The sequence below is a fragment of the Haplochromis burtoni genome, unplaced genomic scaffold, assembly GCF_018398535.1.
Source record: "Haplochromis burtoni strain Fernald_Lab_line unplaced genomic scaffold, NCSU_Asbu1 Contig_18, whole genome shotgun sequence".
Classification (NCBI taxonomy): Eukaryota; Metazoa; Chordata; class Actinopteri; order Cichliformes; family Cichlidae; genus Haplochromis; species Haplochromis burtoni.
Genome location: NW_024582379.1, coordinates 2,526,877 through 2,539,983, shown reverse-complemented (window position 1 = coordinate 2,539,983; position 13,107 = coordinate 2,526,877). Strand labels below are relative to the sequence as shown.

Sequence of the window (13,107 nt, the reverse complement as noted above, 5' to 3'; positions counted from 1 at the left end):
ACTCCAGAGATAGCCAAAGTAAGTTTGCAATTTGGACTCAAGCTGATATTTCCTTTCAGTCGGGATACACGACTAGTGAAAATAATTAGTTCTAACTTTGGTCATTATTTATTTTCAGTGGGTTCTCACCAAATTGGAGGATGCAAGAGAGAGTTTACCCAAGTACTGACTCTGAAGATTGAGAAGTGCTAAACACACGAGCTCTGTGTGTGCCAGTGCCTTTTTTTCTTTACTGCATGCTACCAAAAACATTTTTCTACCGTAGCTTTAGAGATTGAGTTTAACTTTCATTTCTGGATGTAAAGGAGGATTTGGGTGTAGAAATGTCAATCTTAACAGCGACTGATAGGGGAAAAAAAAAATCCCTCGAGTATCACTGAGGCCAAATTAACTGTAATTGTTGTAGCACATTTAATGCTAATATGAATTAGTATGACTTTATAGTACACATAATTCAAAAAATGTGCATCCTTAAAGTTCTTTTTCCTATTTTTATACATTGCAGAATAAAGACTGTTGAGTGTGTGAGTCAGAGATGCATGCTATTTTTATACTGTACTTACATGCATCAGTTTGCTGTATATGACCTAATATGATGTCTATCTGTATATATCCATCCTGGCATCAGACTTTATGAGGAGCTTGCAGTATGAAATTTTGTGATTTTTATGTTTTTATACCACACATATGCAATGCCAAACATGGTCTTGGGCGCATCACTGTTTAATATTACTACTGCTGCCATTAACATCGTTTTGTTTTCGGCGAACAAAATATTCACTGCGCTGGCTTTTTTTCCCATATTTTTTTTTCAATAAAAATAAAAGTTTTTTTTTAAATTTCAAAGCGGTCTTCATTTATTTCTCGCACCAAGAAAACATCAGGCACCTGACTTGTACTCTTTATTAAATAATTATATCTCTTTATTGAAAATAACCATAAATAGAAGAAACAGTTGTATTTTTTTTCCCAAAGCACATCTCAGACTATTTACATCTGACACTATGAACTCCGTGGCTCTGCTGACTGTCCTGAGTAAATAAGGCACTTACATGCGTCTCAGTGTTAGAGCAACCATTTCTAAACATTATGAAATCACAAAACCGGGCTAAAGAGCATCCTTGTCAAACTATTACATGGGGATACATTTACATACATTAAAGCACTCAGATCATATGTCTATTTAAATAAGTAGTTCACACAACGGGTCAGTTACTTGCTACTAATTTTCACTTTCTCATTTCCACTGTAAAGTATCATTTACAGCAAATACTAAAAAACTACAAGGGAAACTAAAGCATCTAAACACAATTTCATGTTAGTATGTCTGGTACAGGATGTTTGTATTCTCTCTTTTTTGGATCTCCCTTGTTAGAAATGAAACAATTTCAAATTTCTTTTTTTTGGTTTAAGCTTGATTGATAATTAGATTCTTTTCTATTTCGGCTTTCCTCAAGTCTTCTCTTGTATGCATTTGCTCCTGTGCTGTATGCAACCTTTCTACACCAGGTTGAAGTCCCCGAGGTTGTGCCTGAGGATGGCTGTTTTCACGTCCTTGAAGATTAAGCGGATGTTTTCTGTGTCCGTGGCGCAGGTGAAGTGAGAATACAACGTCTTGTCCTTCTCCGGGTTTTGTTCTTGGTACATTTTTAGGATGAATTTTTGAGCTGCTACTTGATCCTGCTGAGGTCCTGCAATTCAGGGTTGATATTATTTAAATATGTCAGTAAATTCAACATACGCTCACCAGACACTTGATTGGGTAGACTTGTTCAACTGCTTGTTAATGCAAATATCTAATCTGCCAATTACATGACAGGAACTCGATGCATTTTACGACCTGCTGAAGTTCAAACTGAGCATCAGAATGGGGAAGAAAAGTGATTTAAGTGACTTTAAATGTTGGTACCAAACAGGCTGGTCTGAGTATTTCAAATTTACTGAGACACAACCATCTGTAGTGTTTACAGTGAATAGTCTGAAAGTGAAAGATGATCTGTGAGTAGCAGTCCTCACAGAGGTCAGAGGAGAATGACCAGACACGATGATATAGTAACTAATGTTAATTAACTACTCATTTCAACCAAGGTATGCAGAAGTAGCATCTTCTGAAGCAGATGGTCTACAGCAGCAGAAGACCACACATGGTTACTCTGTCAGCCAAAAACACCAAACCAAAACTGAAATTCTAAGTCTTGATACTTAAAGATTAAAAATGTGTTTAAAAAAACAACAACAATCAGTTATTTTATTTTGAACAAATTATGGATTTTTAATGCAGAACAAATTTGGTGACTTTCTTGTGGGCTTGTATCAAGGAGGGAGGGGCGGAGCTTAGACTAATGATTGCCAATGTGGACCAAAATTCCTGCTGAATGTTTTCAGCTCCCTTTTAAATCTCAGCCATGAAGAATTAAACTAATTCTGATGGTAAAGGAGGTTCAACCTGGTACCAGCACAGTGTACCTAATATAGTGTCAGTTGAGTATTTTTAGTCTATTTCAACACTTCCATAAAAATGAGTACCGTGCAGCGATTGTATGATGAAGGACTTAATTAGATCAGCTAAGTAATTACAAATCTTGTGGTGGAATAAGAGCTGAAATCAAGATGAGCATTCACTCAGTCTAACCTGTGAATTCAGGGAAGTAGGTGGATATGTGAGAGTACAAGATCTTCTCCTTGAGGATGTCGGTCTTGTTGAGGAAAAGTATGACAGATGAGCGCTGGAACCAGGGGTAGGTGATGATGGTCTTGAACAGGGCCTTGCTCTCCTCCATGCGGTTCTGAGATGTTTAAAGGGATCAAGCACATGTAAAACTCCAGGAGGATGTAAACTGAAATCATCATTTGCTGTGTCGTTAAATTCTCACCTCATTGTCGCACTCAGCCAGGACCTGATCGTATTCGCTGAGTGCCACCAAGAAAATGATGGAGGTGACGTTCTCAAAGCAGTGGATCCACTTTCTCCGCTCTGATCTTTGACCACCCACATCAACCATCCTGTCATAAAAGCAGCCAAGAAAAGTCACGCCACCTTCGAGGTCGGTGCCATGCCTGTGGCCAGTTCCAGTGCTGCTGCTATTATTTTGGTTCATAGAGTATTTCAAAGTAGAAATGGAGGCAGAGCCTTCAGCTTTCAGGCCCCTCTTCTGTGGAACCAGCTCCCAGTTTGGATTTGGGATACAGACAGCCTCTCTACTTTTAAGATTAGATTTAAAACTTTGCTTTTTGATAAAGCATATAGTTAGGGCTGGATCCTACCTTAGTTATGCTACAATAGGTCTAGGCTGCATTGGCTTCCCATGAAGCACTGAGTGTTTCTTCTTCACTTACCTTTTACACATGTAAGGTGTCTACCTTAAGATATAAAGCACCTTGAGGCGACTGCTGTTGTCATTTAATGCTATATAAATTCAACTGAACTGAATTGAACTGAAACTCCAGAAATGCAGAAGATGTCAATATGCACCTCACCTGAAAATGACATTCTCCATGTCAAAGGGGTATTCAATGATACCAGTGGTTGGGACTCGGACTCTGAGGATGTCCTGAAGGTCAGGTATGTATGAGGGCTGTGAAATCCGATCCAGATCTGTGAGATAGCTAAAAAGAAAAATATGCAGGGAGAAAAAAAAAACACTAAGAAAGGAAAAATACAGAAAACATGTAGAAAACTTAAAATGTAAACCAAATTTGACTCTCAGGAAATACAGAACTTTGCTCCACTGTAAGAGACATCAAATGCTTTTTGTTTTGCTTCGATCCAATTTGCGATTTCCCAAAATAGTAAAAACAGCAAGCGAAAAAGCTCTTGCTCTTTTTTATTGGCCATCGTTCGATCGGGCAGTGACAGAGACGTATATTCAGCCTCTCAGGCGAGTACTAATTTGTTGTTCTGCTATCAGCAGGCACTCATCTATGTGGTCAGAAGGGACTCCTCCTTCTGCATGAATATTATACTCATTTAATAATCCTGTCAATATAATTTGATCTAGAAAAGTACAGAGATCTGCGCACACTGTTAAAGATCATAAATGCCTAATTCTCACTATTTGGTGGAGTCGGACAGCTGGTACTCCCTGCGCCGATCATAGCACTCCTGTATTCCAGGATCACCCCACAGACTCTTGACAGCCATGGCGAGGTTGCTATCTAAGTCCTTCACCTTATCCACCTCCACCTCCAGGACTGCGCTGGCATGGCTCTATGGAGACACCGAGAAGACAAAAAGACAGTGAGGTAACAATGAGGTAACAGTAACCATCCATCAAGTCTTTATTGTAAAGGACTGGAACAGAGTCAGTCTGCCTGTACCTGGTTCTGGGGATCAGTGAAAGATATACCAAGAGCCTCCATAGCTCGGACCATTGTCTGCATGGACGTGTAGATGTTCTGGTACACCAGCTTGGCATAGCTCCTCTTGTCCTCGTCTGTATATCCTCCTCCATGGATAATCCTCATTTGTTTGATAAAGGTGCTCTTTCCACTCTCTCCAGTGCCTGTGAGACACATTGAGGATTAAACTCAATAATAGATTTATTTGGTCTACAATTTTTTGCCTCGTTGCAAATTAACATTCTGCAAATCAAACCAAAGTAAACATCTGCTGGCTGCGTGAGCAGACGGGAATGCAGTTTTATGTCTAAGGTCTGTTTTTAAAAATCTGCATTCACGTGACAGCCTGTTTCTCAGCAGTGCTCATCGGTGCAGGATTTGACCATTTTAATTGTCATGTTTCTGAATTTTAAAGAAATCATGCTGATGAGTCAGTTACGACTGCTTTCATTGTCTTGATTTTGATGCCAGACAAAAGGTTCTCATAGTACCTAGAAGTATTTAAGTATCAAAACCACCAGTAATAACATTAGTCTAACTAGAGTACTTATTGTACAAGCAGATATTGTTATTATACTATAAATACTGAAATGTGTAAGCATTACTTATTTGCAGGTTGATATGGAGCTCATGTGTGCTGCTGAGAGCTACATAGATAATATTTTATTAAATGTATTGATATGCACACACTTACTAGAGAAATTCAATAATACTTTGAGTGGTGGAGGGGTGTTTAGAAAATGTATTATCTTTAGTACAGTATATGTAACTGCTGTGACATAGTCATTTCTCAGCTTTTGGGATAAATAAAGTATTTCTTATTCTTCTTATTTTTATTACTATTTTTTCAACTATGTTCTGTATAAACTTTACATTGTCTTGGTGTTACTTCCCATCAGGCATTCTGTTAAGAACAAATGTGTTTTTTTATTTATTGCTTGTCTCAAACATATTGTGTGTGTCTCATTGTGAAATGGCAGTGATCATAAGTGCTTTTTATTTTGTCATGCCTCTATAATTATTTGCCTTTGTTCCCTGCCTGAGCAAATCATCCCCAGAAGCCCTGCAAATGGTCCAGAATGTGGCTGTGAGGCTGCTCAACAGGTCCTCTAAAAGGTCCCATGTAACACCAGTGATGGGCAACAAGCAACAAGGTGATATATACCAGTGTTTAAATTGTGTTGATAGGCCACGTAAAACCAGAGTCATGATAAACAATACATACGCGGGTTTTTTCCTCAATAGTTTCGTCGCATTTACTGTCTAAGGACAGCGCTAGCAAGCACTCTCTGCTTATGAGCAAAAAATTAGGAAGAGGGGGAAGTTTTAGGAGTGACGGCGAGAGAGACAGCAGAAAAAGAGAGAGAGCGAGTTTTGAGATGTGAGAGATTTGTGACGTTTAGCGTGTTTGGAGTGTGTAGTTAATGTGTTGTCTTGTGTAGTTAGTGTGTAGTGTTGTGGATAGTTTTGTGTTGTGTGTCAGAACAATGAGGCGACTGCTGTCTCCAGGTAGAAACAGGAGTGATACACCTGCTGCTGTCAGACCTGCAGGTATCAGGCTGTGATGTTCTCCTTTATAGTGGACAGAAAATATTTGGAGTGGCACAAATAATTTGTGTGGCATCTTATTGAATGCAGAACAGCTGATTTTTCATGTAAATAGTTTGAAATGATTATTGTAAAAAAAGGGGTAAAAGGTAAATGGATGCAAATAACTTTGTTCTTTGCGCTCTGACAGAGGCGAGGCTGTGTCCAGCAGCCTCGCCTCTGTCAGTGTGCCCCAGGGTGGCTGTGGCTACAATGTAGCTTGCCATCAACAGTGTGTGAAGGTGTGTGTGAATGGGTGGATGACTGGATGTGTAACGCACTTTGGGGTCCTTAGGGACTAAGTAAAGTGCTATACAAATACAGACCATTTACCATTTGTTACAGTAAAAAATATAACTTTTTCTACTCTGATTTTATGTTTTTTGTCTGATTTTAGATCAATTGTGTTAATACAGTATGTCAAAATGAAAACATAACTGTAAATTCAGACACGTGAGGTTGTGCTGAAAAGAATGATACCAAACAAGGCAAAGTAAATAGTTTTTAAAGGTGAAATGTAGAGGAAACATCAAAAGTAGAAAAATGGCCAATTAAAGCATTTTTTTTAAAGTAACGCAATAGTTACTTTTCAAGTAATTAATTACTTTTAGAATCTTGTAACTCAGTTACTAACTCAGTTACTTTTTTGAAGAAGTAACTAGTAACTATAATTAATTACTTTTTCAAAGTAACTTGCCCAATGTGACACCGATTCTTTCTTCTTTACGCTGACTTCCAAAATTTTAGTGATCACTTTGGGTCTGAACCATTTAACAGAGAGGCTGTGCCTCAAGAGCTAGAGCAGGTCATTTTGATCCGCGGCTGCTCCGCTCTGCATGCCAAACTATCCTGGAGAAAGATACTGAACCTTGAGTTGTTGTGTGTGGTCAGTGCTAGCTAGATGTTTGGCCTTTAATTGTGCTAATTAAATTGGAAATGGACTGGTTTATTTCCAGTTTACTATGGTCAGTTGCCTCCATGTATTAGTAAATTACAACATTCATATGCAAATACGAGATCTTTGAGGTCAGCTGATCAGAGCTTGCTGGTGGTATTGGTCCAGGTTAAAGATAAAAGACGAGCCTAATTTTCTACTCTTCATTTATCCCAAGAGAAGATATTATGGCCACTGCAAGCAAGCAAATTTAGCTCTCTGCTGCAAAGACACAAACGAAAAAGTCATGGGAGTCTCTATCCCTCCTTACAGTGACAATTTTAAACTTGAAGTTGTCTACGATACAGTAAAATGTACCCCTGCCCAGTGTCATGCATCCATGCCCCTTCTGCAAGAGCATAAAGTTTATATATACTTTAAAATATTACTGAGCTGCATCCTGGTGAGTTATTACTGCAACTCAATATTTATAATATTTACATTAAAAAAGATCCAAATTTGAATTATTACGTGTGATGTTGCACAGGTGTTGCATACTGTATGCCAGCTGGCAGCTGCCTGGCAGCTACATTAAAGACCCATCTGTCTTTTTATGAACAACTTTTTACTAAGAGATAAGTTGAAAGAAATAAAAACAAGTTCTGTGACAACTCTCAATACCCAGCTTGTCCACGCAGGGACGCAAGCTGAACGATTTGAATGTATATTTGACTGCCAAAGGGACACTCGCCAATATCCGAGAATAGGAAGTTTAAATATCACAAATTGCCCGAAATAAAATTCAACATATCATTCATAGCTTTAGTTTCACTGGTTGAATAAAATATTTTAGTCAACCTTACATAATTTGCTTCTGAAAAATGACCTTCCTTTGGTCAGATGGAAAAATAAATAAAACAAAAGCCCTCCTAACTTCCAATAATAAATTCAACAAGAACGGTGCACTTTTTCACCCTGAAACCTTTCCTGAGTGACAGGATCAGATGCACGCTTAATAACTCAGAGACTCGGTGTGTATTTGGACTCAAGCTCTCCATCTAAAAGGTCTTTCGATTAACTTATATTTCACTAAAACATACTTTACTCGTTCTTATTAAAAGGTATCAAACACACACACACACACAAATACCAACACACACACACACACACACACACACACACACACACACACACACACACACACACACACATACACACACACACACAGAAGAGAGTCCCTTTCTGCCATGTTACTCTTCAGCTCTTACAGCAAAAGCTCGTAATTTTCTCATTGAGATCACATGATGCACAGCCGATTTCGTTAACAAATGTGTTTGTTGACAGACCTGAATATTGGAGGTTGCTGTGTTTGTGTATGTGTGGATTTATGCAGGGATGGGTGGGGAGTTTCACCTTGTGGGCATTTGTTGTGTGCGTGTGTGTGTCAGCTCCTTGGTTCCCAGCTGTTTTGCATGTCATCATCTTTACATCTTAACAAACAAATCTTAGACAAATTGTGTGCATTTGCATGCACCTTGTTTACAAGTCAAGTTTCTTGGAGATGAGATCATTTTGGAGAAGAAGGAGAGGCAGGTGCTCAGATTGGAGGCAAATCAGGCTGGACCTCAAGGAGGGAGGTTAACGAGCTCAGACTGCATGTATTCATGTCACATTATTCAGTTAATGCTTTATTCAGTTAATCTTTGCCCTTGATCTGTGACAAATCTTTGCCATCATCATCTCTAGAATGAACTTTTGATAGTTCTCTATTTGTCAATATCATTCTTGATTAACTTGCCAATCAGTCAAATTTCTTTTACCATTTGAATTTGTTTTAGTGAAATGGTGCTGATTTCAAAGAGGATTTTTAAAAAAAAAAAAATTAAAGGATAGTCAAGCTATAAAAACTGACGAATCACTTCACTGTCCCTCCAGAATGTTCTTCCTCAGACGCCACTGGTAGAAGCTACAGTAGATATAAACTTTGACAACTGACCCCATGAATGATTTTCAATTCAAATAGTCTGTCAGATACAAAAAGGTTTGAAACACCAATCACAAAAAATGTCATTCACGTTGCAGTCTGGGATGTCCAAGATATCTTATAGTACGTGCCAGTTTAGCTCAGTGCGTTGAGCAGGCAACCACAAGGCTGAGAATGGCCGGCCAAGGTTCAAGTCTGACCCATGGCCCTTTAGCCATTTGTCTTCCCCTCTCTTTCTCTCCCTCCCGTCACCTTCCTGTCATTTCTTCACTGTATATGTCAATAAAGCTGAAAAAGACTTATTGAGCTGGACTCTTGACTTATCTTGATTCCTGGACACGTGCGTGTGTGCGTGGTGCAGAGTCAGGTTTTACAATTTCCTTGTGACCGATTAATGCCGGCTACAGAAGTCTCCACAGACTGGCGGCCAACATGAAATAGCTACACACATATAACAGATTTGACCACAAGCCCAAACACAGCTTCATATCTGCACACTTCCTCGATCGGGGAACGCTGTAACACGAGGTGATGGTGCCCGTGTGAATGAATGTGGTGTTAGTGTCATGAGATAACGGCTACTACCACCTGTCAAACTCTGCCCTGTCCCTTTTTTTCACAACTGAAATGTACCTGCCAGGCAGCGACTGTGCAGAGGCACAAAACAAAAAACATGAGAAGTCACTAATCTGCAAAATTTGACTTTTAAAAACAACAACAAAAAAAGAGATCCAGCAGATCTACTGCTACATTCAAACATCTTCCAGCTAAAAGTAACAGAAAAAACAACACTTCTTCCAAAAAGAAGAACCAAACAGTATTTCAGTGTCTATATATGTAAATGTATGTATAGATATTTGAGGGTATATATCGATATATCGAGGGCATATATCCATATTTGTAAGTGTGCGCATGTGCATTTATACATGTTTATATGCATATATAGTATAAATATTATAATATAATCTCTTGCACTCTCAGTAGACCTGACTCTGACCATCCTAATGAAATCCACTGAGAGCTGAGTCACTCTGACCAGGTAACAAAAGGTTACTTTCTAGATCATGGCTGTCATACTCCTTTTACACTGTGGCCCACACAGAGCCCTGTTTGATCTTAGTTTGATCTCAGTAGATTTATTACCTGGAAAAGAAAACCCTCCAAATCATTCCTTCTTCTGTCTGTGTAAAGACATTTAAGTATACATTAAGTACCTCAGAAAGCAACAGAAACACTCCAACGTGACTCTTTGTTCTCACACTTTAAGAAAGGAGAATGATGATGAAATGCTTAAAAATGACAGAAAGAAGCAGTTTATTTCCCAGACTCTATCCTGCAGACTGACTTTGCTGCAGCATGACCGGGCAGTTGGTGTCTTTGTCGCTAAAAAAGCTTTAAAAAAATACACTTTGAATGATAACATTTATGTCCTTCTTTTTTGCAATTACCACATTATCCAAAGTTATTTAGGGAGCCGAGTTGGGCTCTTTGATGGCCAGGTTCTGGGCCCTGGGCCTTATGTTTGACACTCCTTCAGCCTGAACAGAGACTCCAGGGTCATCCTTTTTTCTGGAAAGTTGTTTCACTCCACTTTTTGACTTCTCTCAACTACCTTTGTGATGTGTTAAACAAAACTGCTGGAGTCCAGCTGTCTGTAACAGCCTTCAGTGAGCTGAGAAAATGTTTTTTCTTTTAAAGCAAATGAATGTTGGCTTGCAGGCAGAAACATAACGCTGTGTTTTGAGTGAAATGATCTGCTAAAAGAACAGTTGGTAAAAACCAATAGCTCGTGCTCCGTGATGCATTTGCATGACGTTTGCATGAAATGCGCCCGCAGCAGCTAGTTATGGCTTTCAAACACACCACTGACCGAGGCGTGGATGGCGACTGCGTTCCTGAAGTGCTCCCACACTGCTGCAGTAAAATGTGCCTGATACATGTTCAGCAAGTTTCCTCTGGATCGGGAAGCCGCTTCCATAAACTTATATAACCCTATAGCAACGAGCATATGAGTAGGAAGTGTGTGTGTGTGTGTGTGTGTGTGTGTGTGTGTGATGAGGTTAAGGCTCTATTACCACGCCTTAACGCTTTCCACAGGTCATCACGAACAGGACTGTGTAAAAGTGTTGTAAAGTAAAGGAACGGATATCATTTTGAACGATCCGTTTTCTCTCTGTCTGTCTGTCTGTCTGTGTCCATTTTCGGCATTTCTGTGGCCAGGTGGAAACTTAGCAACCCCAGCAGACAAAAAGTACTCAAGGATTCAAACCCCCGACCACGCGTAAAATCAATGGCAGTGCCATGGCGCGCGGCTGCGCATACCCTGGATGTTCTCGGAAAGCCAGTGCGCCTCAACTGTGAAACGCTGCTCATGACTTGAATCCTCTCATGTAGCCACACGTGGCAATGACAAAATGTAGCGTGCTGGATATAATGTATATAAAATTATATATTTGCCTTCTAAAGTGTGCATTTTACTTTCATATGACTAAATGAATACTAGTCGACAGGCGTCAGAGCTCTGTCCCACCTGCCACGATACCCGTGGCCAGGTGTGGCCAGGAAGCGGTGAAATGGCAATTGCCGAGCCGTCTCCAAAATCCCCCACAACTGAAAATGAAAACGCCTGGATCCTTCCGCTAGAGGAACAACTTTAAGAGCAAATGTTTTAAAGCTTTTCTTTTGCCCGGAAAAGAACATCTATGACTACAATCTAGATAAAACTTTTGAATGATTTACAGCAGAGCACGAGGAGAATGAGGAGGACTCCGTGAAGTCAGTTACCCTCCGAGCTGGTGTTCAGGTTAGTGATGCTCACCTAAAAGCAGCAACTTGAGCTCCCTGCGAGAGTCCTTCTTGTCCCTCCGCAGCTGCTTCTCAATCTCCTCGTTGATCCTCTGGTTCTCTCTCTCCTCCGCTGAAACACAGCATCCAGCCATCGCTGAAAGTCACCAGGTTGCTCTCCAACGACCACTCGGCTGTAAAAATGTCGCAGGCTTTGATTAAAGACAGAAAAAAAAGAAAAAGGAAACTCAGACGTGTTAAAAAAATACTCCTTTGCCCCCTCTTGCACTTCACAACTTCAGACGCAAAAAGGCACAGAGCATCTTCAAAACTGCGCCTTTGACTTCCACAGAAACAGAAAAGTTTGCTGCTAAAATATAAAGTGCTAGATTTCAGGGGTAAGTCCAAAGCTCTCTCTCTGTTTTACTTAAGCATCGAGGTGTACAACAAGGTGCACCACGAGCTGTTCCTATTGGACAAAGTGCTGCAGTTATACTCTACCTGGACGACACTTCAGCTTTATCCTGACGAATCGGGAGGGAGTGGCACCGGCTACAAATAGAAAAGGATAAAATGGGAAGTTCGCTGCCACAACCTGTGGAAACGGTGAGCGATGAGGAATTCACCTGTAGATGAGTTTTAATCGGACATGGAGTGCCATAGCTCATTCTTGGAAGTGCTCCATGCTGTGCTCGCTTTCCTTGGAAGTTTCTATAATATCACACTCGCAATTCATGAGATCCAGGGACAGGAAACGCATTTAGCAGTTCGGCAGCAGGGAGGAGGCAGGGCCCCTCTGGCTGGCCCTCACGCCCGCTAGAGGGCGGGAAGGCCAACAGTGAAGGAATGAGTGTTTTGCACCCGTTTTGTGATCTTGCAGCAGGGTTTTTGAGAATATAAGCGAGGTAATCACAGCATTTATCCAGAGTATAAGCAGTCAGTGGTGGCAGTATATATGTCGAATGATCACAAGTAGCGAAAAGTTCACATCTATAACAACTAATTAAAATATGAGGATTCTTTTTTTTACTTTAAGATGCCTGGAAAACTGTTTTTCCAGTTCACAAAGAAAGAAGTACTAAGACTCTGGATATGAAGTTAAATAAGTGTTCTACCCTTCAAGTGGTACTTTTAAAAGAAGCAAGTTTCTCCCCGAAACAGAGCCAGTAAACACTTCTCGCTCTTTGGGTCTCATTAATATTAATAATAATAATAATAATAATAATAATAATAATAACAACAATGGATTGTATTTATATAGCACTTTTCGGGGCCCTCAAAGCGCTTTACAATTCCACTATTCATTCACTCTCACACTCTCTCTCTCACACACACACACACTGGTGGAGTCACGATGGCCCCAGATTATAATTAATAAAACAGCATTCTCTGAAAACATTACCCTGAACTTAACCAACCCTTTTCTTTTTCTCAGAAAAAGTTGAAAACTAAACAACTAAAGTTGTAAATTAGTGTTAGATAAAACAAATAATCACAAGCAGTCTTCAGGCAGTTTACTCTCCATTTATCATCAAAGCTG

At 39.9% G+C, this 13,107-nt stretch overlaps 2 protein-coding genes across 3 annotated transcripts in view; both read right to left on the bottom strand.

Annotated features, from left to right (window-relative positions):
- Window positions 1-13,107, bottom strand: part of LOC121814111 (guanine nucleotide-binding protein subunit alpha-14-like) — a 48,006-nt gene that overhangs the window by 19,197 nt on the left and 15,702 nt on the right. The window lies entirely within an intron of this gene.
- On the bottom strand, window positions 490-12,563 carry LOC102298372 (guanine nucleotide-binding protein subunit alpha-14). The gene is made up of 7 exons (XM_042218357.1): window positions 11,602-12,563; window positions 4,318-4,502; window positions 4,053-4,207; window positions 3,478-3,606; window positions 2,874-3,003; window positions 2,633-2,786; window positions 490-1,691 (listed from the first exon to the last, which is right to left on the bottom strand). The coding sequence occupies exons 1-7, from the start codon at window positions 11,720-11,722 to the stop codon at window positions 1,501-1,503; spliced, it is 1,065 nt and encodes a 354-aa protein (XP_042074291.1). The 5' UTR covers window positions 11,723-12,563; the 3' UTR covers window positions 490-1,500.

Coding starts and splice junctions, on each gene's coding strand:
- LOC102298372 (XM_042218357.1), bottom strand. CDS start 11,722: ATGGCTGGATGCTGTGTTTCAGCGGAGGAGAGAGAGAACCAGAGGATC. Junction 3,004..3,477: donor ATGGAGAATGTCATTTTCAG/GTGAGGTGCATA, acceptor CTTTTATGACAG/GATGGTTGATGTGGGTGGTC. Junction 2,787..2,873: donor TGGCTGAGTGCGACAATGAG/GTGAGAATTTAA, acceptor TAAACATCTCAG/AACCGCATGGAGGAGAGCAA.